Source organism: Sceloporus undulatus, chromosome 6 (genome assembly GCF_019175285.1).
Source record: "Sceloporus undulatus isolate JIND9_A2432 ecotype Alabama chromosome 6, SceUnd_v1.1, whole genome shotgun sequence".
NCBI classification, from domain to species: Eukaryota; Metazoa; Chordata; class Lepidosauria; order Squamata; family Phrynosomatidae; genus Sceloporus; species Sceloporus undulatus.
In genome coordinates, this window is record NC_056527.1 from 101,637,819 (window position 1) to 101,660,627 (window position 22,809).

General features: G+C 42.2%; 2 protein-coding genes across 6 annotated transcripts in view; both read left to right on the forward strand.

Moving 5' to 3' along the window:
* ZNF219 (zinc finger protein 219) overlaps positions 1-3,604 on the forward strand; it is a 29,148-nt gene extending 25,544 nt beyond the window's left edge. For all 4 annotated transcript variants that reach the window (XM_042473318.1, XM_042473319.1, XM_042473322.1 and 1 more), the window contains 2 exons: positions 1,049-1,168; positions 1,420-3,604. In XM_042473318.1, the coding sequence (XP_042329252.1) occupies positions 1,049-1,168; positions 1,420-2,252 (953 nt within the window). In that variant the 3' untranslated portion in view covers positions 2,253-3,604. The remainder of the gene's footprint in view (positions 1-1,048; positions 1,169-1,419) is intronic.
* An 8,585-nt stretch (positions 3,605-12,189) lies between these two features.
* LOC121935071 (zinc finger protein 91-like) lies at positions 12,190-22,716 on the forward strand. Of its 2 annotated transcripts, none has more exons than XM_042476156.1 (4): positions 12,190-12,293; positions 15,936-16,041; positions 18,161-18,256; positions 19,572-22,716. In XM_042476156.1, the coding sequence occupies exons 2-4, from the start codon at positions 15,957-15,959 to the stop codon at positions 22,229-22,231; spliced, it is 2,841 nt and encodes a 946-aa protein (XP_042332090.1). In that variant the 5' UTR covers positions 12,190-12,293; positions 15,936-15,956; the 3' UTR covers positions 22,232-22,716. The 2 variants fall into 2 exon arrangements, with proteins under 2 accessions (XP_042332090.1, XP_042332088.1); XM_042476154.1 differs by lacking the exon at positions 12,190-12,293 and adding an exon at positions 15,002-15,095.
* The last annotated feature ends 93 nt before the right edge of the window (positions 22,717-22,809 follow it).

The following is a 22,809-nucleotide window of genomic DNA, read 5'->3' on the forward strand; positions in this document are numbered from 1 at the left end:
ACAATGAAACGTTGAAAGGAAACTAGGATTGGCATTATCTGTAAAAGAACTGTGTACTCAGTTTTGAGAATAAATTTCTTGCCTGAGCATATATTCAGAGGTGTATTTCCCTTTAATTATCTGTTATGCTGTGTCATCACATCACTCCCAAGCCACTGTCTTGCATCCAGCTCCACGTGGGCCCAGAGTTTTAGTAAAAGCTTGATATTTGCCCACCTCTGGTATAAAAGGTACCTCTATAATCATTATGTACAGAGTAGTTTTTAAAGAAGCAGCTTTTTTCTCTCCTAATGCTGTTGAAGTGAGGGGGCACCAAAATTATGCATACAACTCACGTAACAAGCAGAGATAATAAAATGCTACAGTACTGTCAAATATTAATACAACAACAACAACAAAATGTTCTCCCACCAATTAAAATTACCTTCAAAAACTCCTGTAATAGCCATCTGTTGGAAATTATCCTTTCCATTTCCAAAACCATGGAAAGCACTGTCGTTCTTCTGTAATTTCATTGCATCACAGCATTTTCCTTCCCTAAACTCACATGAAGAATAGCTATAATTTTCTCAACAAGCATTGTACAGTATATAATATTTTCTGAAACAATTCTTCTGGCACAATTACTTTTATTTATTCCCAGTTTAAAGCAACCATCATTTCTGCAGCTGTTCTGTTAAATTATGTTGCTTAAGACACCTATCAGCTTGGCATAAATGGAAAGCCACGTGTAGCTGTCTCATCTGTCTAAAGGAGGTTTCCTGTACTAGTGTTAGTAGGTGGGATACCTGTGTATTCAAAACCAGGAAAATTATTGTTTTAGAACAATTAAATACCCACCCAGCATGATGAGAAGCTACGCTAGCTTGGTTTCTGGGAGATGTAGTTTAAAAAGTGCCTGGTGAGCATCAGAGAAGGGATCTTTCAGGTCTTTTAAATGGGTCAATGCTAAGAAAAAATAATACAGAGACCAAACTGGGAATGTAAATAAATCTTGGAATTTTTGTCTATTAAACTCCTCCTCCCCTCCTTGCTGTGTCTTTTCCAGACATTCAGGGACAGTCACGCCTGGATGGGTCCCGTCGGGGCACTGGGAAAGATTGTCCATTCTGTGGAAAGTCCTTTAGATCCTCCCACCATCTCAAGGTGCACCTCCGTGTCCACACAGGTAAGAACTGAGATTGGCTCTTAGTCTCTTTCTCTTTCACACACACACACAGATATTTCACTCATATAGCTCAGGCAGCTTAATGAGTCCTGAGTCACGCAGCTGCAGTTTCATGTAGCTTCAATTCAATGAGTCTCTGGCAAATCTGGAGAGCCAAATTTCTATTGTTCGCAGCAGAAAGTTGATACTGTTTAAGAACGACTCATACAACTGTCTTGCCATTTTGTTTTTCCTTTTCATTTCTCCTGCAGGAGAACGCCCATACAAATGCCCTCACTGTGACTATGCTGGCACCCAATCTGGCTCTCTGAAGTACCACCTGCAGCGCCACCACCGAGAGCAGAAGAGTGCAGCAGCTGCAGCAGCTGCAGCAGCAGCTGCTGCAGGAACACTGGAAAGGTGCCACATCCCCCTCAGTCCCACTGCAGTCCCTGCCTTTCCCCCTGCGCAGCTGTCCAAGAGCCACAGTTCCTTCCTCCCTCTGGGGGGCTTGGGCGTAGCTCGGTCCCGTCCGTCCCGCCGCAAGCCATTGCTCAATGGGAAGGCTGACTTCCAGCCTTTGGACCTGTCACTGCGCCCAACCCTGGCAGGAGGGGCCCTCCACCGCTGCCAGTTTTGCCCCTTTGCCACCTCTGCTCCTGAGCTCATGGAGTTGCACCTTCAAGTTCACCACAGTCGGAAAGCCCGCACCCGCCGGTGCTCTCACACGGCCCCGAAACCCCGGGCAGTGGTGGAGGAAGTGATGTCTGAAATCCAGAGTCCCCAGCAGAAAGAATTTGATTCCCTAAGTCCAGAAAGGGAGACCAGCAAACCTCAGACCACCTGGCATTCAGAAGAACAGGGAGATTCTCCCAGGCCTGATTTGCCTCGAGGGAAGTGGACTTCCGATGGAGCAATAGTTGCCAGTCTTTCTCCTGGAATGCCACCAGCTCAGCAAGGTTGGGAGAGCCTGTCGCAAGACTCTGAGGAGCCAAGACCTGAGGAGGAATTGTCTGCCCCAGTGGTCCAAAAGGGACCACATCAAGAGACATCTAAGACAGGCCAAGGCCTTATGGAATTGCAGTTGGAGCCAGTGCAGGCTTGAGTATGTCTACTCTGCATATATAAACCAGTTTCAAACCTGTTTTAACTGTCATGACAACTCCCATCCAAGGGACCCTGGGAACTGTAGCCTTTTCTATGATATGTCACTCTCTTACAAAGAATTCTCCATCACCCTAACTAAACTACAATTCCCAGAGTTCATGGGCAAGGGCCTCGGAGAGCCTATAGCTTAGTGGTAGAGCACATGCTTTGCATGCATTAATGTTCCAGGTTTAATCCTTTGTATCTCTAGCTAAAAGAGATAGCAGGGCTCAGAAAGTCCTCTACTTGTGACCTTGAATGGAAACTGCCTGTCAGTGCAGACAGAATGGGGCTAGAAGGACCAGTGGACTGGCTCAAAGACAAGTTTCTAAAGACAGTTAAACCAGTTTCAGACCTGTTTACATTTGTAGTATAGATGTGCAGAGACCAGGGGAGGCAGCTAATAGGATGCCTTCCCAAGTGTCATGCATCCATCTATGATAGGCATTGGGGTAGAAGGTAGTAGGGTTGTTGACTTTGTTGAAACAGGTCTTTGTCTTAAACACCAAGACAGAAATTCAAATGGTACAGATGTTGTCTGTCATGCATCTGTTAGCAGCACAGAAACCTGACCTGGAAAAGAAAAAAGTGCCAACCCTGGGAGAAAAAAAGAGAGAAGCTGTGATATGGCTGGGGTGTGGAATTTGGCAGTGATGCTGTAGCAATTTTTATTTTTTAAATAAAGTCAAACAGGGTTTGAGGGTGATGTGGATGGGTATGGTGGATTCCAACCCCTTGCTTTCTTCTCAGTCTTGGGCTTGATGCTGCTTCCTTTTGGTGCCATGGTCTGAGGGATTGGTCGCTTTCAGACCTTGCTATTGGCTTAAGTGAAAGGTGATACCCAATATGGGAAATGACTCCTGAGATATACCTTGAAAAAGTTTTGTATGTGAGGAATGTTTCTGCAGGTGCATCTTTTCCCTCCATACTGCTGCTACAGTAGGAGAAACTGAACCCTTCAGAATTCTTCCTTAACCAATTACTAATGACCCAGGAGCCCTGTTCCCCATTAAGCCTGTTTTTCCTGTCAAGTGCCACAGAGGCAGGGTGGCGTGCACCAAGCACTCATGGTCTGAGGGGACTTCAAGTACCTGTGATGGGGCCTTGGCTCCATAGCAACCGAGTGCCACAGTCTCTTGTGTGCGTAGCAAGCGACCCAGTGCCAGTATCTTATCTTCGTAGTGATCCAGCCACAGAGCTTTGTTTCTGTAGTGACCTGGCATGTCAGGAAGCTTGACAACTTCTAGAGTTTTCTATTTTTTTATTGTTTTCTTGTAGAAAAAAAATGAAACTGGAAATAAAAAATAAAATGAGAAATGATTTATTGTTCCATTCAATGCTTATCATAGAATCATAGAATCGTAGAGTTGAAAGAGACCACAAGGGTCATCCAGTCCAACCCCCTGCCACGAGTGTGCACCTTGAGCAATGTCCTTTAAGCCCCTTCTTTCAACAGATTGGCCTACAAGGGTTTGGTAGCTGCTGTGTCAACCTCCTTGTTTGAAAAATGCCCCCCTCACACAACCAATGGGTCGCTAAAGAGTGCTTTAAAATCACAGGCTTCCATAGAGGTGAATGAAGGAGAAAGTTTATCTGAACCTCAATTTATCTCTGCTATTTTAGTCCCGCTTGGATTGCTGTTCCTTTTACTCCTTTTCCTGGATGGCTACACAATGCACTTTAATGCATATTTCTGCTGTTTCCATGATATCCACAGAAACTACAGAGATTTGTGGTGTCTGATTGGCTCTTTACAGGATGTAAATCAGTGATCCCCAAACTTTGGTCCTTCAGGTGTTTTGGACTTCAGTTTCCAAAAGTCCCAGCCAGCTTGGCTAGTGTCAGGAAATCTGGGAGGTGATGTCCAAAACATCTGGAGGAGCAAAGTTTGGGAATAACTGGTCTAAATTAAGGACTAGAAAGCCCTACATATGCTTGTACAGTATATAATTCCCATTATCCTACACTTAATTAGAGGTGGTAACTGCTAGGAATTAACTTCCTAGCTTTAGATCTTTCATGAATTAGTACATTCTCAAAACTGGCATACATGGGGACCTCCTAACCTTGGTAGGAAAGATTTCTGGCAGTGGAGGAGAAAAGAGTGAAGTTGGCAATCCAGCAAAATTCTGCCTGAATCATGGGACAAAACAGCCACTGATAATACACTAGAGGAGTGTGAATTTCCATGATATTTTAAATTCATTTCATAAAATTCTGTGGTAGCTGTCCTTCCATATGTCTAAGGTGGTGTACAAAGAGGTAAAACAAACTACTACAAACAAAACAGAGAAAACAGAATAAGCAGTAACTAAGCAAGCAAGCTTTTCCACAAAGTTTGTTGAAGCCCAAGAGATGTTTTAAACTAAACTGGAAGACCAATAGCAGGGATATCACTCCCTAATTTGGACCACTGTTGACTTATTTTTGTTATCTTTCTCATGTCCAGAACTTTCCTATGAACAACATATAATCAACAACTGCACCAGATCCTGTCTGATCTTGAAAGATAAGCAGGGTTGGCCCTACATAGTACTTGGATGGAAGACTGCCAAAGAATACCTGTTGATGTAGGCTATGTTTTAAAGAACTGGCTAATTCTTAGGGTCACCGTAGTCAACAGGCAACGTGAAGGCCTTTTGCAGCAGAACTGTCTATGACTGTGTTAAATGGAGTTTATTCCTAGGTAGGCACATGTAGGATTATAGCTTTATTCCAAAGCAAGCATCAATCTATCATACATCCAGAAGCGCTATTGAAGCATGCTAGAAAAATCTTTTTACCATCTTGACTAAGTAGAGCACAGTAGCAGAATTATGCCAAAGACTTGGTAATGTTTTATGGGATTGTCTGTTCTGGCATATATGAGGGCTGTAGATCAGTTGCTAAAATGGTACCTGGCAAAGTGTGAATGCACTTGAATAATTAACAGTGTTCAAAGACATAACTATGGGCCTGAACAGACAGGCCAAAATAAAGCTGCTTTGGGTCACTTTGGAGGTATGCTGTTTAAATGCTGCATGCATCCTAAGAGGCCGGAAGCTGCGCCAAAGCCATACTCCAGTCCTAAGGACTGGAGCACAGCTTCTGGCCTCTTAAGATGTGTGTGTCATTTAAACAGCATGCCTCCAAAGTGACCTGAAGCAGCTTTATTTTGGCCTGTCTGTACAGGATCTTTGTTAGTATACTGCAGCATAAAAAGATATAAGGGTATCCTTTGAGACAAAAAGAAATTTTCTAGCTTCGGTTTATGTGGACTTCAGACCACTGTTGCATTTGATAAAGTGGACTGGAGTCTATGAAAGCTTATGCTAGAAATGTCTTTATTTCAGTCTCAGAGGTGCTATAAAATTCCCTTATATCTTTGTATAACTACAATTACATAAACTGTTCAGTTTGGAAATAAAATAGGCACCCTCCTACATCTATTTTGTTACCAGCCAACGTGGTGTGGTTTGAGCACTGGACTATGACTGGAGAAGAATGTTAGAATCCTGGCTTGTCCATGTAAACTCACTGAGTGACCTTGGGCAAGCCACACTGTCTCAGACTCAGGGGAAGACTTGCAAATCTCCGCACAAATCTTGCAAAGAAAGCCCCATGAAAGGGTTGCCCTAAGTCAGAAACAATTTGAGGACGGGCAGCTGCCGCAGCAATCTGTTCAGTTTAGAAGTAAAATAGGCAGTGTCCTTTTCTGTCCCCAGGATATTTCCCAAGTATGCAAAAGTGCACTGCTTTTGAAAAAAAAAACTCTCTCCCATTGCCTGAGAAAAACCTGTGTTCAGCTATCCAGGATATATATAATACTGAGGGCAGTTGAGCCACTGACTGCTGGACATGTCAGTTAAAATAAAAATAAAATTCTGGAGGTGTCGGTTAGAAAAGGGAATTTGCAGGGAGAAATTAGATTTTCTTGAGCGTAGAAAATTTGGGAGGAACTCAGATAAGAACATAGTTTTTTGTGGGTTTTTTGGGCTATGTGGCCATGTTCTAGAAGAGTTTCTTCCTGACGTTTCGCCAGTTTTCTCTTAACCCAGTAGTGGGGAGTTTCCAAGGAAGTTTAGAAGAAATAAAAGGGTTCCTTCCTCCTCAAATCCTCCTATGGCAAAAACCCTACACCACAAGACTTTTACTGCGAGTTTGATACCACTTTAACTGTCATGGTGCCTACAGAATCCTGTAATATGTACTTTGCTGTGTTACTTGGAAGTCTGTGCTACAAAGCTATAGAGCGGTCCTTTGAACTATAGCATTCTAAGTAACCAAAGTACACATCCCAGAATTTTGCAAAGCCACAGCAGTTAAAGTTGTACCCAACTCTAACTAGATACACCCAAGAAGATTGGGTGGACCTGAGAACAGAAAATGTGTTAAGGGACTCTTAGGCGGTTTACAGACCGCCAAATAGTACGTATACAATACGTACTAGGGTTAGGAAGAGGCGGTGCTTCCGCACCCCCTAACCCTAGTACGTATTGAATACGTACAAGATGGCGGCGCCCTGTACACACGGGCGCCGCCATCTTTACGTACTGGACGCACAGCGTCCAGACGTGTCGCGCCGCTTGTGACGTAGCGAGCGCGCCCCTGGCGCCCATTTTGGAGCTTCTTTTTTCGGTCTGCGCGGGAGTCGGGCCGTCTGAAGGCTCCGGCTCCCCCGCGGACCTACTGGCGGCGGCGGCAGACCGCCGCAAAGCGGCGGTCTGTACCCCGCCTTAGTTGTATTTAGCACTTTTTACCAGAATCTTGAAAAGCTGACCAATAAATACTATTATCCGTATTTTGCAAAACAGCGACAGCAAATGGGCTGTACTCCGCACGGGATCTGAAGTAGTTTTTATTATTATTACTTGGAGTCAAAAAATGAGGTTCTTGCATTCAAAATTAATCCCATGCCCAAGATTTGGATAAAAATTAAAGTATGCGGATGTGTTGCAGACCTTGGCACTTGTTATTCACTGAGAGCCATAAATCCCATATATGCTTTTGTGGGAGTAAGCTACCTTGAATTCTGTGGGGGACTACCTCTAAGTGCCTAAGTTTTGGATTGTGTTGCAAGGAAATCTAATTACTTTGTAACTCAAAACAGTTCATAGCGGTGGTTCCCAAACTCTGGTCCTCCTCCAGCTGTTTTGGATTTCAACTCCCAGAAGCCCCAACCAGTTTGGGCAACAGGAATTCTGGAAACTGAAATCCAAGGCCTGTGAAGGGCCAGAGTTTGGGAACCACTGCTTTATAGTATTTTAATTCTCATCCAATGGCACAGGAAATGGAAGTGTTGAGTTGAGGTTATGTACTCAAGGTCCAACTTGCAGTGGCTTTGGTGAACAATCCCTCTATCTGGCCTTTCTGGCATCTTTTAAATTAGCATTTGAAAAGTGTTGCTCATCCTCCCCATCCCCTTTTAACTGTGATTAAGTAGAAGATCATTGCTGTTGTTGCTGCTGTATGCCTTCAATTCCTACTGATTTATGGCGACCCTAAGGTGACCTTATCACAGGGATTTCTTGGCAAGTTTTTTCAGAGGAAGTTTGCCCATTGCCATCCTCTGAGGCTGAGAGAGTGTGACTTGCCAAAGGTCACCCAGTGGGTTTCCATGGCTAAGCACAGATTTTACCCTGCTCTCCAGAGTCAGTCCAATGCTCAAACCACTACACCATGTTGTATTATCTTGTTTTTTCCCCCACCTCCAAATCCTGAAATGACCCCTGGAGTTGTAAACAGTATCTATGCCTTTTAGGAGAATTTAATGGTATGTCTGCTAGAAAACCCTATCAAATTCATGGGATTGCCATAAGGTTACTTGAAGGCGCGCGCACGCACACACACACACACACACATTTTTTAAAATGGATTTATAGATGGATTTTCTACAAGTGATACACCCATGACCATAAAAAAGTTTTCACGTTTGTGGAAAAATTAGATTGCAGAGTTGGGTTGCGCCTAAAGGTCATCTAGCTTAACCCTTGCCAGTTCAGGAATCCTCAGCTAAAGCATCTAACCTGTCTTTAAATGCCTCCAAAGGACAGTTATAATGTATAACGCAACATTTCCCAACTTTTTTTATCCTGTAGCCACCCTAGACATACTGTTCAGATCTCACTGAACCACTGCATAAAAATTATTATATCTACAGCGCGCATATATATATATATATATATATATATATATATATATATATATATATATATAATCTAGTAGAATCCTAGGGTAAAATCCTAGTCTTGTTAAGAAACCTTGGCATAATGGATAAGGGGACTTGCAATGGAAAATGAAGGAGAAGACCATGAATACAATGTACTAACCAAGAGGTAATGGAAAGATCTGACAGGCCACAACTCTGAAAGTATTTCCCCAACTGCTGTGGTCATACAATTCTCATAACAACCCTGTGAGGTAGATTAAGCTGAGAAAAAGTAATCAGCTCAAGGCCACCCAAAAGAATTTGTGATTTTCTATAGTATGACAAATGTTGCCAAGAAAACCCCACAATACATTTGCCTTAGGGTTGCCATAAAGCAGAAATCACTTGAAAGCACACAACACACACAGAGAGCTTATTGAAAACATTCAGGGGGGAGCTGTGTTGGCCATTGAACAAATACAAACAAAAATCCACCAGTGATACCTTTAGTGGCTTAAAGGTAATAACCAACACTTTGTACCTTGTCCAGAAACTAATTGGCAGCCAGTGGAGTGATTTTACTATTGTTTTGATATGATTGCTCCTGGATGTCCCAGTAACCAATGCGGCTTCCATACGAACTCTTTTCAGTGAACTCTTCAATCTAGTTAGGAAGAAAAGAAGTCTTGTCCTGGGCTACCCTTGAATCCAGCTCTATACAGTGGTACCCCGGGTTACGAAAATAATCCGTTCCGTGGCGCCCTTCGTAACCCGAAATCTTTCGCAAGCCGAAAATGCCATAGGCGCTAGCGCTGGAAGCCGCGATTTGGTGCGAAAAAGCGCCGAAAAGCACCAAAATTTTTTTTCGTAAGCCGGAAAAAAAAACGTAACCCGGAACAGTTTTTTCCTATGGAATTTTTTCGTATCCCAGAAATTTCGTAACGCGGTGCTTTCGTATCCCGGGGTACCACTGTAATTCCAGCAGTCAAATGGCAGCAAGAAAAGAGCATTATTTAAACCTTCACTGATCCTCACTGCTGACAGTGAGCACTAATTCAATCAAGTCTGCTAACTCAATCAAGCCATATTGACCTCAGCAGAGAAGGAAAAGCACACCCAGTGAACAAAAATCCTTTTCTTGGAAGCAACTAGTGTTTGAAATGTTGAGATGTTCAATAGTTGCAGGCCACAAGTCTGGGAAAAGAAATAGTGGGTGTTACCCACTGGCTAAGATGAGAGTCTTTTTTAAGACTCAGAGACATCAGTGTTCTGCATGTTCAATTATAACTCCCCTTCCTTTTCTGTTGTTGTTATTTCCCTAAGGCAAACCTATAATGGGGTTTTCTGAGGCTGAGAGAGTGTCACTTGCACTGGACCACCCAGTGGGTTTCCATGGCCAAGCAAGAATTTGAACCCTGGTCTTCAGTCACATCCCAATGCTCAAACCACTACACCATGCTGGCTCCTTCTCTGTTGTTGTTGTGGTGTTGGTGTTGGTGTGTCTTCGAAGTCATTTACCAATTATGGCAACCCTAAGGCAAAGGTATCATGCAAGATTTGTTCAGAGGAAGTTTGGCATTGCCTTCCCCTGAAGCTGAGAGCCTATGACTTGCCCAAAGTCACCCAGTGGGTTTCATGGCCAAGCGAAGAATTGAACCCTGGTCTCCAGAGTAGTAGTCCAACACTCAAACCACTATGCCAGGCTGGCTCTTACCTCCTTCTCTGTAACCAACATCAATGGCATTTTCCCCTTTAGATGTTGTCAGTGTTGATGATCCTCCTTCCATGTTTGGGAATTAGGCAGATCTTCTCTTCTTAAAGGTCCTGCTACCTAAGATAAGAGTGTAGGAAATTTCTGGTTCTAACACTATCTTAGCTTTGACCTATTTTGATGGCCTTAAACAAATCACTGTTTCAGAACCTTGGCTTTTAATCTGCTAATGGAAATGGAAGTGTCATTCTAGATTACTTTAGTCACGTGGGTTGTTGTAAGGAAGACTGAAAAGGTTAGTGAAAGACAGTTTGGAAAATAAAAAAAAAACATTGTAGAAATGAGTAGTATTACTGGGTGTATGCATGTGTAGAGTGCCAGTAACAGTGTGGCAGAGTGGTTTGAGCATTGGATTAGGACTCTGGAGACTTACAGGGTTTGGTTTACTGCTCAGCCATGGAATCCCACTGGGTGAACTTTGGCGAGTCACATGCTCTAAATCTCATGGAAAGGCAAGAGCACACTTCTTCTGAACAAATCTTGCCAAGAAAACCCTATAAGTTTGTTTGCCTTAGGATTGCCATAAATTGGAAACGACTTGAAAGCACACAGCACACATGTGTACACACACACAGATAAGGTTACAGGTATTCATTTATATTACATTAGTATACACATGTTAGTGTGTACACACACACACACATCTAATAAATATTAGAAGAAAAAAAGGACTGGGGATGTGTTGAGGTATCACCAGAACTGCGGCTTGATATACTTCCAGTTGTATTTAGAGAGAGGGAAAGAACAAACCATCAGCTGTATTGGACTGTATTCTAACTGTGGAAATCTGGTGTTAAATTACTACCTGAAGTTCACTTGTTTGTTACTGTAGAATCTGAAAAAATAACTTTTTGGACAAAAACAGTGGCTGGGGATTTTGGGAAATGTAGTTCAAAAAGTAACTTCTCCAAGCTCTGAGCTACTTCTGGTGTTTTGGGGTAATTTTCTGCCAAGGTGCTCAAAAGGCAGTGGAAACAGTTCAGGATTAAGAATGTTATTATTAATATAATCCAGGGAAGAAATTCTCAGGTTGAATAACCAAATTCAGCTTCATTAAGCACAAATATCAATTTTTCCAAACCAGCTTCCTCCATGCTCTGTCAAGTAATACAAGGATCAATGCAATATTTTTTCTGTTTTTTTTCTTTTGCTTGATAACAAAAGACAAATTTGGGAAGGAAAAGAAGTAAATTTACTCATAGCTGCAGTAGCAGGTAAGTAGAACAGAAATTACAGTCGGCCCTCTGTATCCAGGGTTTCTTTGTCTACAGAGTCAACTATCCACAGCTTGAAAAATTATAATATTTTAATTTTTAATATAATTTTTCAGGCTGTGGATAGTTGAATATGTGAACAAGTAAACTATGGAGAAGGAATTTGTGGACTGGACAAGGTGTGTGTGTGTGTGCGTGCCAAATAGCAAATCTTGATTTTTCCCATTTTATACCAGGGATACCACTTTACTACACCATTGTATTTAATAGGACTTTGAGTATCAACATATTTTGGTATCCATGGGGGTCCTGGAACTAAATCTCAGGGGATGCCAAATGCTGATCTTAATATGAGGAGGTGAAGTGAATGCAGGTATCAAACTGCTGCTTGAGAAGGTCGGTTAAATACTGCTCAGAATGTTTTGGAAAGCCATCTCCTCTCTTTTGTGAGAAGCAAAATGGTTTTTCTCCAAGTCCTTTGCACCTCTGATGGCCAGCAACTTTCCATAACAATAACTTGATAGCCAGATGATAGAAAAAGTCCTCTGGCCATTTGCTGTCCATCCTTGGATTGTAACAACTCTCTGTACCAAATGGAAATTGCAGATGGTGTGGTTGTGGGGATGGAAAGGCCCATGCTTGCCTTTGGGGCGGGGCAATGACAAAGGAATTAAGATAATAAGGCCAATTTATGATAACCACTGGAGAGCCAATTGAGGAACAGTCCCCACCTGGTCCAGATAACCTGAAAAGAGATGGCATGCAAAAGGTGGAGCTGGGAGGAAGAGACTGCCTGGAAGTTTCCTCTGAGATACCAAATACATTTAGGACACCCTGCAGGACAAGATGCACCTGTTTGAACATAGCATGGGGACACCCTAAATCAAGGTAGGGCAGGGAGGAGAGGGAGGATGAACATACCCCAATTATTCATGGCTGGAGTTCTATTTATGCAATTTTCTATCTACTGTATTTTTATTGTGTGGGGTGGGGGGAAAGGAAGGAGATACTTAGAAATTGCTGGCTGCCTTCCCCTCTTTGCTTTGAATGGCAACAGTGACTTTAACAGTGCTCATAATTATTGATAGAAGAGTAAGAAAATGAGGCTGAGGTGGTAAGTACTCTCTGGCAGACAAGGGTTTTAACAAGATGACCCTGTGGTCTTTTCCATGCTTCCTAGGACTGTCATGAGGATGGCACGTATTTGAATGATTTCACACTCATCACTTCTGTACACAGTTTAAGTACTTTTATATTTATATTTTATATTTATACCAACTTGATTGGTAATATATCCAGGGGTAGCCTTGTTGGCCGTACAGCAAAGCACAATATCCTCCAAAATGCACAAAAGAGCAATACCTTTATTGGACCAACCCAAATGTGCATTACACATGTTGCAATATTTAGAAGCTCCACTGGATTCTTCATCTGGCAAAGAAACCATACAGGAGAAAGGAAGGAAGGAAGGAAGGAAGGAAGGAAGGAAGGAAGGAAGGACAGTGTTAGTTATAGCCTTGCATTTGGTCAAGATGTTGTGGTTGTTGTCCTTCAAAGGGTAAGGCAGGGTATGCAGGCAGGCCCCTTCTCCTTCTGGCCAAGTGTGTACTGGGATATTCAATTCAGGTAATAAACTTTAAATTTAACTGGCCATATAATGGAGTAGCTAAAATGCACTTCATCTGTACCATCTGCTTGTATGGAAGATCCTAGAAGAGATAATATCCCACCAGTCCTATGGCAAAACAAATGAACAAATCCCACCCCACTTTCTCATGACTCAGTACATATTCACTGCAACTATGACAATGTTAATCTTCTTTAGTGATTATGAATTTTTGTACTCCGGGAGCAGAGCCAATTTTTTAGTCCTTTATACATTTGAGGTGCCTTGCTGTGCTCAGTTTTTAAGATGTTTTTGGAATACCATTAAGCTAAATTTCCCTTTCTTTTTCTAGTACATGCTCAAAGGCAAAGTGGTGATTATAATCCAATAATTATTATAAGCAGTTACAAATAAATAACTACCTAAATACCAAATAATTAAAATGGAGCAAGAGATTGTGCTCTTACAGAGATGCCACCTTTTGACTTCCCCACCTTGATCCTTGCATAATGTGTACAATGTGTACACACACACACTTGCAAAGTTCCCATATTTGGCTTCAGACAGTGGCCATGGTGGGTGGGAGATTCTGGAAGATGTGGTCTAAAAAAAGTTCCAAGCCCTGAGTTCTCATCTGGTCAAGGAAGGATGGTTTTAAGTGGGGGGTAATGCACATCCGTTGCAGAAAATAAAAGAGCTAAAAGAAGGAAGCTGCCTCCAATAGATTAACTTTTGTTATTTAAGTATGCATGTTTTTGCAAAACACAAAACACCTGAGCCAGAGGCTTGCAAGTTGCAATCCAATACTGCTGGTTTTATACAGTGGTGGGGGGACCCTATCACAAACAGCAAAGAGTGACCATGTAAAATAAAACCGTAAAATTTTATTTTATAAGATAGTTTAGTAAATGAGTTGCATTTACAGATGTTTTTGTTAAAGCAAATCACTGAGAGGAAGACAGCTCCCATTAGTGATTTGGGAGATTAGTTGATAAAACTTAACTTGGCTAACTGAGGCTGGTCATTTTTAATATTAAAAACAAACTTCTATGTCATTACTTAGAAGCAAGCTTTACTGCATTCAATAATAAGAGCTTTTGCCCCAGATAAATGTATGTAAGACTGCAGCCATACAGTGTAATCCTATCCATACCAAGAGGTAAAGCTTACTGTTTAGGGATTACTCACATCAGTATACATAAGATTGCAAGCTTTCCTGCTTTATTGAGTTCCAATTTTTCTAGTATTTGGAATTTGGGGAGGGGGGAGATTTATGCATTAGGAAATGTGGGTTTAATAATGCTAAAGTCACTTCAAAGCATTGGAGCAATGCATTTTAAAGATATTAATCAACAGGTGTGACACTGGTATTTTAAGAACCAACTAACTATAAATTAAATTCCATAACTAGGCAAGAGCCCAACCAGCCAAAATGCCGCAAAAGTATGCTTTCAAATTTTCCAGTACTCTTCAGCATTCTATATGATACAAAAAGTAAGGGTTGGGGAAGAAACAGAAAATGTTAGTGACTGGGTCAGATGTAACTGTGAGGTTTCCTTAAGACCAAATGGAGACTGCAGTAAATTAATCTTTTAGTCCCTGGTAAGCACCAAAGGTCACTGGTCAAAGAAGTGATGTCTGATAACTTGTTCTGGGAAATGTAAAGGAGAGCCAACATGGTGTAGTGTTAGACTATGTCTCTGGAGACCTGCTTGGCTGTGAGAAACCCACTGCATGACCCTGAGCAAGTCACACTCTCTCAGCCTCAGATGATGGCAATGGCAACCCCCCTCTGAAGAAACCTGCCAAGAAAACCTTGTGATAGGTTCCCCTTAGGGTCACCTTAAGTAGGAAATGACTTGAAGGCATACAGTAACAACTCAAGGAACCCAAATCTGTCTCTTGCCTTGGGCAAAATCTATAGATAGCAATTGAGAGGAAGACTTTGAAGTCCTTCTGCAGGAGGTAGATTCTGCCCTAAATACTAAATCAGGAGAGTACATTAATAAAGCAAATAAAACAGTTCAAAGATGCTTAAACCAAACCTACAGTTGGACAAAAGAAAGGCCTCCAAAAATTCAGGGGTATGTGTGTTGCTTCTGTAAAATGGATTTTCCCTGCCCAGTTTTCCTTTTATGCTCAGGTGTGCTACGCCTATAGACAGAAAGATATCACTGTCACACTGCTAAATAATGATGAAAAGCTATTAAAAATAAACACCACCAGATAACAAAGAGGGGACACTTCCTGAGTCTTACAACAAATAAGATGGAGACATCTTTGACCCTGTTGTACTATATTGTTTTAAAATGGCTGCAATAATAGCAGGTGGCCAGGAGGAGGAACTATCATACGGTGTTAGGTTTACATCTACTACTTCCTGCTAGGCAGGGAGGAATTTGTTCTAGCAGTAGTATCATTTTTTAAAAATAAATAAAAATTATTTAAAGATTGTTGTTGTTGTGTGCCTTCAAGTCATTCCCAACTTATGGTGACCCTTAGGCAAATCTATTGTGGGATTTTTTTTTTTTTTGCCAAGATTTATTCAGAGGAGATTTGCCATTGCCTTCCCCTGAGGCTGAGAGAGTGTGACTTGTCTAAGGTCACCCAGTGGGTGTCACGGCCCAGCTGGAAATCAAACCTTGGTCTCCAGAGTCACAGTCCAACACTCAAACCATTACACCATGCTGGCTCTCTCAATTAAAGATTTCATTTGCTTAATGGAGCATTTGCCCATGGTCAAAGAAGAGGCATACAAAATTTGATCCCTTGACCAATGTGAAAACACTACATTATCCCCTTGCTTATATATCCTAATGGGACTTCAAAAGATCCTGAGCCAGTCTGTCTCCTTAATGGCAAGCAGCACATGAATTGGTTAAATTAATTAGTAATAATTAATAACAACAACTCTTGGCCTGCAGGTGCCTTGATCTAGGAAGAAAATGGCTTCATGTGATCCAGATTTGGGTGAAAAGATTCCAGCTGTTCTTAGACCTTTGGCAACTGAAGAAACTGAGGCAGCTAAAGGTGAGTTTCCTGTAGATAAGGGGCTGAGTTTCAAGTGGGGCTTGCTTTTGAGAAAATCAGTCTTGGATTGGGTGAATTAGGCATTTTAGATTCACATGCGGTGGGTCTATTATACCACATTTGCTCTCAGGGCTCATAGATGATGGACTTGTCGGAGAGTCCTTTCTGGGCTTTACTGTAGCAGTTTGTCATGGTTTGATTCCATGACTGTCAGTGAATGTGTATCTTATTGTATAGTGTATCCTTATAACTTCTATAAACCAGCCGGTATGTCTTTTGGAGAGCCAGTGTGACATAATGTTTGAGGGTTGGACTAGGACTCTGGAGACCAGGATTCGATTCCCACCTCAGCTTTGAAACCCTCTGAGTGATGGGCAAGTCATACTTTCTCAGCCTCATGGGAAGACAATGGCAAACCTTATCTGAACAAATCTTGCCAGGAAAACCCCATGATAGGTTCGCCTTAGGGTCAGCATAAGTTGAAGGCGCACAACAGCAGCAACAACAATATAGGTATGTGTACACACAAACATGTACACAACACACTCAATATGTATTGCTATTCTTATGCGAACCAGTGCAGTGTAGTGGCTAGGGTGCTGGACTGGGATTGCATTTGACTTGTAAACATAAAGCAGTTTGACATCACTTTAAAATCCATGGCTCCATCCTACAGACTCCTGGGAACTGTAGTTTTGTGAGGCACCAGCACTCTGGCAGAGAAGACTAAAGACTTTGTAGAACTACAGATTTGAGGATTCTATAGGACAGAGCGACAACACTTAAAGTGGTGTCAAACTGCATTATTTCTACAGTTTAGATGCACTCTACGACTGGAGAGCAGGGTTAAAATCCCTGCACCACCATGGAAACGCACTGGGTGGCCATAGGCAAGTCATGCTCTCTCATCCTCAGAGGAATTCAAAAGCAAACCCTCTCTGAATAAATCTTGCCAAGAAAAAACATACAGCCCGCCCTTCCCTTACGTGGGGGATCTGTTCCGGATCCCCCCATGTAAAGGAAAAAATGTGGATGCTCAAGCCCCATTCAAATGAATGAGGCTCTTGTCTGCGGAGGTGTGGTGGCGGCCCGCCGGATGTATGCTGTGGGAGCGCACGTCATTCTTTCCTTCCGGTGTGCACCTCCCTCATTTCCATCGTGGCTTCCATATGCTGGAATCTGCGTAAAATGTACTCGCGTATAACGCGGGCGCACTGTAATAAGTTTGCCTTAGGGTCACCATGAATGGAAAACGACTTCGAGACACAACACAGTAAGAAACTGTAAGAATGAGGGACTTCCAAGAGATCTGGGATCCTAAAACCCTAAGTTATAGTGCAGTAATTCCACTTTAATTGCCATGGTTTTCTCCTGGGAAATCCTGGGATTTGCAGTTTAGTGAGGAGTATTGAGAATTCTCAGCCAGAGAATTAAATTGTACAAACTTCAGGATTCCATGGGACACAGCCAGGACAATTAATGGGCATTCATATTGCTATAAGTACATAGTATGAAAGGGCTACCAGTTACTAACAGTCCTGCTTACGTAGCTCTTGCAAACTCAGGGTTGCAGCTTTCTTGATTAATTCAGTCCACCTCTAATGTGGTCTTCCTTGTTTCATATGGCCTTCAACTTTCCCCAGCACCATACTGAAATGAACTGATTTTCTTTTAGTGTCTGCTTTCTTTGTTGTTCAGCTTTCACATCAATACACCAAAGTTGGAAATGCCATAGTAGAAGGCAAAGGCAAATCTGTCCTGAACAAATCTTGCCAAGAAAACCCTGTGTTACGTTTGCCTTAGGGTTGACATAAGTCAGAAACAACTTGAAGGCACACAGCAACAACAATAGTAAGTGCCAGGGCTCATGTCTACTTCCCCCTTCTCTCTTGTACTAGTTTTTTGGGAACATGTTACTCAGTTTTGAGGAGAACAGAATCTTGCATGCGTTCAGTAACACTCTTTAGTTAATTGTTACATGTGCTTTAAACCATTGCACTGCACTAAATTAACACTGCCATGAAAAGTGCCAAATCAGTTTATTGTGAATTACACCACTTTGCTGCTCCATTCCTAGATAGCCCACAAGAAAACATTCAGTTTTCTCTCTGCTGTATAGATTGGCCTGAACTCCACCTTGGTGCAGCTTCCTGGATGGAAGGGGGACAAGTGTGGGTCCTTGAGCTTGAACCTTGTGGTGCTGAAACTTCTCTTGGTGAGTCAGAGGCTAAGATACCTTTATAAAACTAAAAGTTCCAACTAGATTACAAGTTGTATCATAGAATCATAGGGATGGAAGGGATCACAAAGGTCTTCTAATTAAATCCTCAGAGTATAGTGGAGTCTTCTTCCTTAGAGGCTGGATGGACATCTGTTGGGGATGCTTTGATTGAGATTTCCTGCATGGCAGGGGGTTGGACTGGATGGCCCTTGTGGTCTCTTCCAACTCTATGATTCTATGCAGGAGTACCCAAATAAAACACTCCTGAAATATGTCTATCCAACCTCTGTTTAAAGACCTCCCAAAGAAGAGAGCCCACTCCTTCCCTCAGGCAGCCTTTTCCATAGTCAAACAGTTCTTACAGTAAATAAATTCCTCTTAATGTTTAGGTGGATTTTCTTTTTCTTGTAATTTGAATCCATAGATTTGTATTCTAGTCTCTGCAGCAAAAAACAAGCTGACTCCCTAAAGATATTTAAAGATGGCTATCATGTCTCCTGTTTTCCAAACTAAATATACTTGACTCCCTAAGCCATTTCTTATAAGACACAGTTTCCAAGTTGAATTTGTTTACCACCTGCATCTTCTGCCCTTCTATCTTTCCCTTAATTCTTGATATATGTCAGTGGTCACTGCTGATGGAAAAGGAATACAGCCTATGCTTATGAACAGAGCCACTTCTTAAAAGTTATTCCTGGGTTTTCAAAATACTTTTTAAGCTAAGCCTTGCCCAACTTAAAACAGTCAGAAAAAACACATAATGCAGCTTTCATGGATCCATACCATTTCTGAATACTAGTGGGAAAATAACATACTTCTCACATAAATGTACCATTTGTAGTAACAGACAGAAGCTGTGTCTGCATGCAGAAAACCTTCCTGTCAGAGGGAAGTGTTTTTAAAGAAACATTCAAACCACCGTTTTCATACTGGCATTTTAAAAGTTATTTATTTATTTAAATTTAATTTATTTGTATCCTACCTTCCTATCTGCATGGAACCTAACCTGGCTTGAAGTAATATGGTTCCAGAAGGACTTAACTTGCCTTAACATTGTGTAAATTTTTCCTTAGATTAAACCTTTAAGGGGCTGTTATCATTTTGTGATTCCTTATCTCTGACATGAGCATTCATGGTTTTTCTTTGTGTCCTGAGCAGAAGCTGTAGAAAGGCAAAAGTGTTAAGGAGACAATCCCACAGGTCTAAGGAGAGTAAAAAGCATTTGGATCCTACAGTTCCCCGGTTAAACCACAGATTAAAATTACACATTGCAGAAAGGTATTTCATGTATTTTTTAAAATTTCAGCAGGTGGTGAAAATGTAGAGGAAATATCCCAGTCATCATCAAGTATGGAGACCACAGATTCAGAGAGTCTAGCCAAGAAAGTTGCAGTTTCAGAATCCCAGCACCAGTCAGATGAAAGAAAGACAATCCCCTCAGCCTGCCAACATAGTAAGGAAACCTCTGGAAGTGATGGCGAAACGTTCAGCCAAATTTCAAAGCTCGCTACAAATCAGATCAATCAAGCCAAGAATCGGTATGCCTGTGACCAGTGTGATGCAGCTTTCAAATGGGCCTCCCACCTTGACCGACATAAAAATGTTCACTCTGGAAAGAAAGCCTCTAGACAAAGTCAGAGATGGAACCAGAAGCAGTCAGCAGTACCCATGAGCCAAAAGTCATGGGTAATGACAAAGCATGCTAAGAATTTACACACCTGTGACCAGTGTGGGAGAGGCTTCTGTTGGCCTTCTCAACTTGTCCAGCATCATAAAAATGTGCATCATGAGAACAAAGCAACTAGGCAGGGCCAGAACAAACTGGGAGAATTCAGACCAAGCTTTCTCCACCAAAAGTCCATAGCAAAGACAGACCAGAGCTGCCGTGCAAAGCAGCCACTCACCTGCAACCAATGTGGAAAGGACTTTTGGTTCCCCTCAGATCTTGGCCGTCATCAGCGTGTTCATTCTAGGAGGAATGCAGCTAGGCAGAATCTATGTCGATTGGAAGGATGCTGCCCAAATCCCATAGTGCCTGACTTTCTGAAAGCAAATAATGCATTTGCTGATTCTTACAAGACTTTGAGTAATGACTCAGACAGCACCACCTCTACCAAGAATCTCCACATCTGTGGCCAATGTGGGAAGGCCTTCCTTTGGCCCTCTCTACTTGACCAACATCATAAAAATGTGCATCATGAGAACAAAGCAACTAGGCAGAACAACAACAAAGTGGGAGTATCCAGACCAAGCCTTCTCCACCAAAAGTCCACACTAAACACAGACAAGAGCTGCTGTGCAAAGCGTCCACTCATTTGCAATCAATGTGGAAAGGTCTTTCGGTACCCCTCAGATCTTACCCGTCATCAGCTTGTTCATTCTAGGAGGAATGCAGGTAGGCAGAATCTGTGCCAATTGGAAGGATGCTGCACAAATCCCATGGTGCCTGACTTTCTGAAAGCAAATAATGCTGATTCTTACAAAACTTTTAGTAATCACTCTGACAGCACCACTTATACCAAGAACCTCCACATCTGTGACCAATGTGGAAGGGGATTTCAGTGGCCCTCTGATCTTACCCATCATCAGAACATTCATTCTAAGAGGAATGCAGTTAGGCAGAATCAGAATCTGTGCCAATTGGAAGCATGCTCCCCAAGTCCCATGGTGCCTGGCTCTCATTATTCAAAGAATGCATTTGTAAATTCTTACAAAACTTTGAGTGAAGACTCAGATAGCACCACCTGTACCAAGAATCTCCATATCTGTGACCTGTGTGGGAAAACCTTCCAATTACTTTCTAACCTTGCTCGACATAAACTCACTCACATTAGAAGAAAGCGAAGGAATGGTAAGTGTACTCAGTTCAAGAACTCTAATGTCTGTGATCAATGTGGGCAAAAATTCAAGTGGTTCTGTGACCTTGCCCGACATGAATGCACTAAGAGAAAGCAAGAGAAGTCTCACCTCTGTGAGCAGTGTGGACAAAGCTTCAAGTGTGCCTCTGACTTCATCCAACATATGTCTAACCACTCTTCAGAGCGGCCCTATAGCTGTACCATTTGTGAGCTCCAGTTCAAGCGTCATGCACAGCTAAAGGGGCACCTGAAATGGCATGCAGCGAGCCATGAAATGGAAGGAGAAGGAGAAGATCAGAAGCACCAAGGTGTGCATGGTCAAGATCTCCCTGGGGTAAGCATCCTCAAGGATCAGCTGCAATGCCTTAACCTCCCGCATTCTGAGGAGGACAACCAGTCTTTTGCCAGTTTGAAATCCTGTGAGTTTGAAGAATGTCATATTTCTTCCCCCAAACAACTCCCCCCAAACACCATTTTGGAAATTGGAGTCAATGGGGTTCCCCATATCCTGCCCCTTATCCAGACTTGTGAGTGTGGATACTGTGAAACCGATGATGGCAACTTTGACATGAAATCTCCTGAATTGCCTCATCTGAAAACTGACATCACAGCCAATTCTGAGTTGCCATCTGCTCTGTCCACTAACTCCAGTGTCTTGATCACCTCAAGTGAAGACCACATGGAAAGGAAGAAAACTTCTACTGCAAGCACTGCTGCACATGCTCAGTGGTCAGTTGCTGTTGCTGGTCAAAGCCATAATGATCCTGTTTGCCTTCCGAAGCAAGCCTCCCATTTGACAGGCAAGGAGAAGCTTTTTTCTTGCCCTAAGTGCCAAAAGCAGTTCAGCTTTCTTTCCTATCTGACAAGGCACTTGCAGGTCCACCAGCCAGGGAAGCCATATCAATGTACAACCTGTAAGAAGTGCTTTGCCCGGCGTTCATACCTGCACAAGCATCGCAGGCTGCACACTGTAAATTTGGCACATGAATGCCCAGAATGTGGCAGCTACTTCACTCAGATTACTTACTTGCGCAGGCACATGCATAAACACACAAAGCAGAAACAAGAAATTTTGTCAGCTTTGGAAGCCGGACCCCCATCCTTAGGGTGAAGTAGTCCTCCTAGATTGAGGGTATGGTTAAAATGCAGGTATGACATGACTTCCTTTACTACCTAGGTTGATTCCATTTTCCAACCTCAGAAGATACCCTGCCATTAATACTTGCCCTACTTTCACCCTTTTAACCCTATTCTTAAGTGAATAAGAGCTAGGGTCCCAAGTTTCTCCATAAACCAGTGTCAATATTTTAGGTAGCGGCTTCTCTTTCCAGCTTATAACTGTCAATTCAGAGTCATACACTATAAAACAAACAGTAAGTTTTATTGAGAAACATACAGAAATAAATATCTTATGTGAGTTGACTTCTAGTTCAGTATGGCTACATTAAAAGCCTTTAAGCAGTCTAACTCTCTTCTTCTAAACATATCCAGGGGTAGCTGTGCTGGTCATCTAGCAAAGTACAATAAAGTCCAATCCCCCCTCCCCCACAAAACTGGTACCTTTATTGATCAACTAAAATGCACAGAATATATGTTGCAAGCTTTTGAAGCTCCACCAAAGCTTCTCAAGAGAAGCATCTCTTTTTGTCTCACTAATGGAACTTAATTTTTTTTCCTGGGGTACTTACA

Coding starts and splice junctions, on each gene's coding strand:
- LOC121935071 (XM_042476156.1), top strand. CDS start 15,957: ATGGCTTCATGTGATCCAGATTTGGGTGAAAAGATTCCAGCTGTTCTT. Junction 16,042..18,160: donor AGAAACTGAGGCAGCTAAAG/GTGAGTTTCCTG, acceptor TCTGCTGTATAG/ATTGGCCTGAACTCCACCTT. Junction 18,257..19,571: donor TGGTGCTGAAACTTCTCTTG/GTGAGTCAGAGG, acceptor AAATTTCAGCAG/GTGGTGAAAATGTAGAGGAA.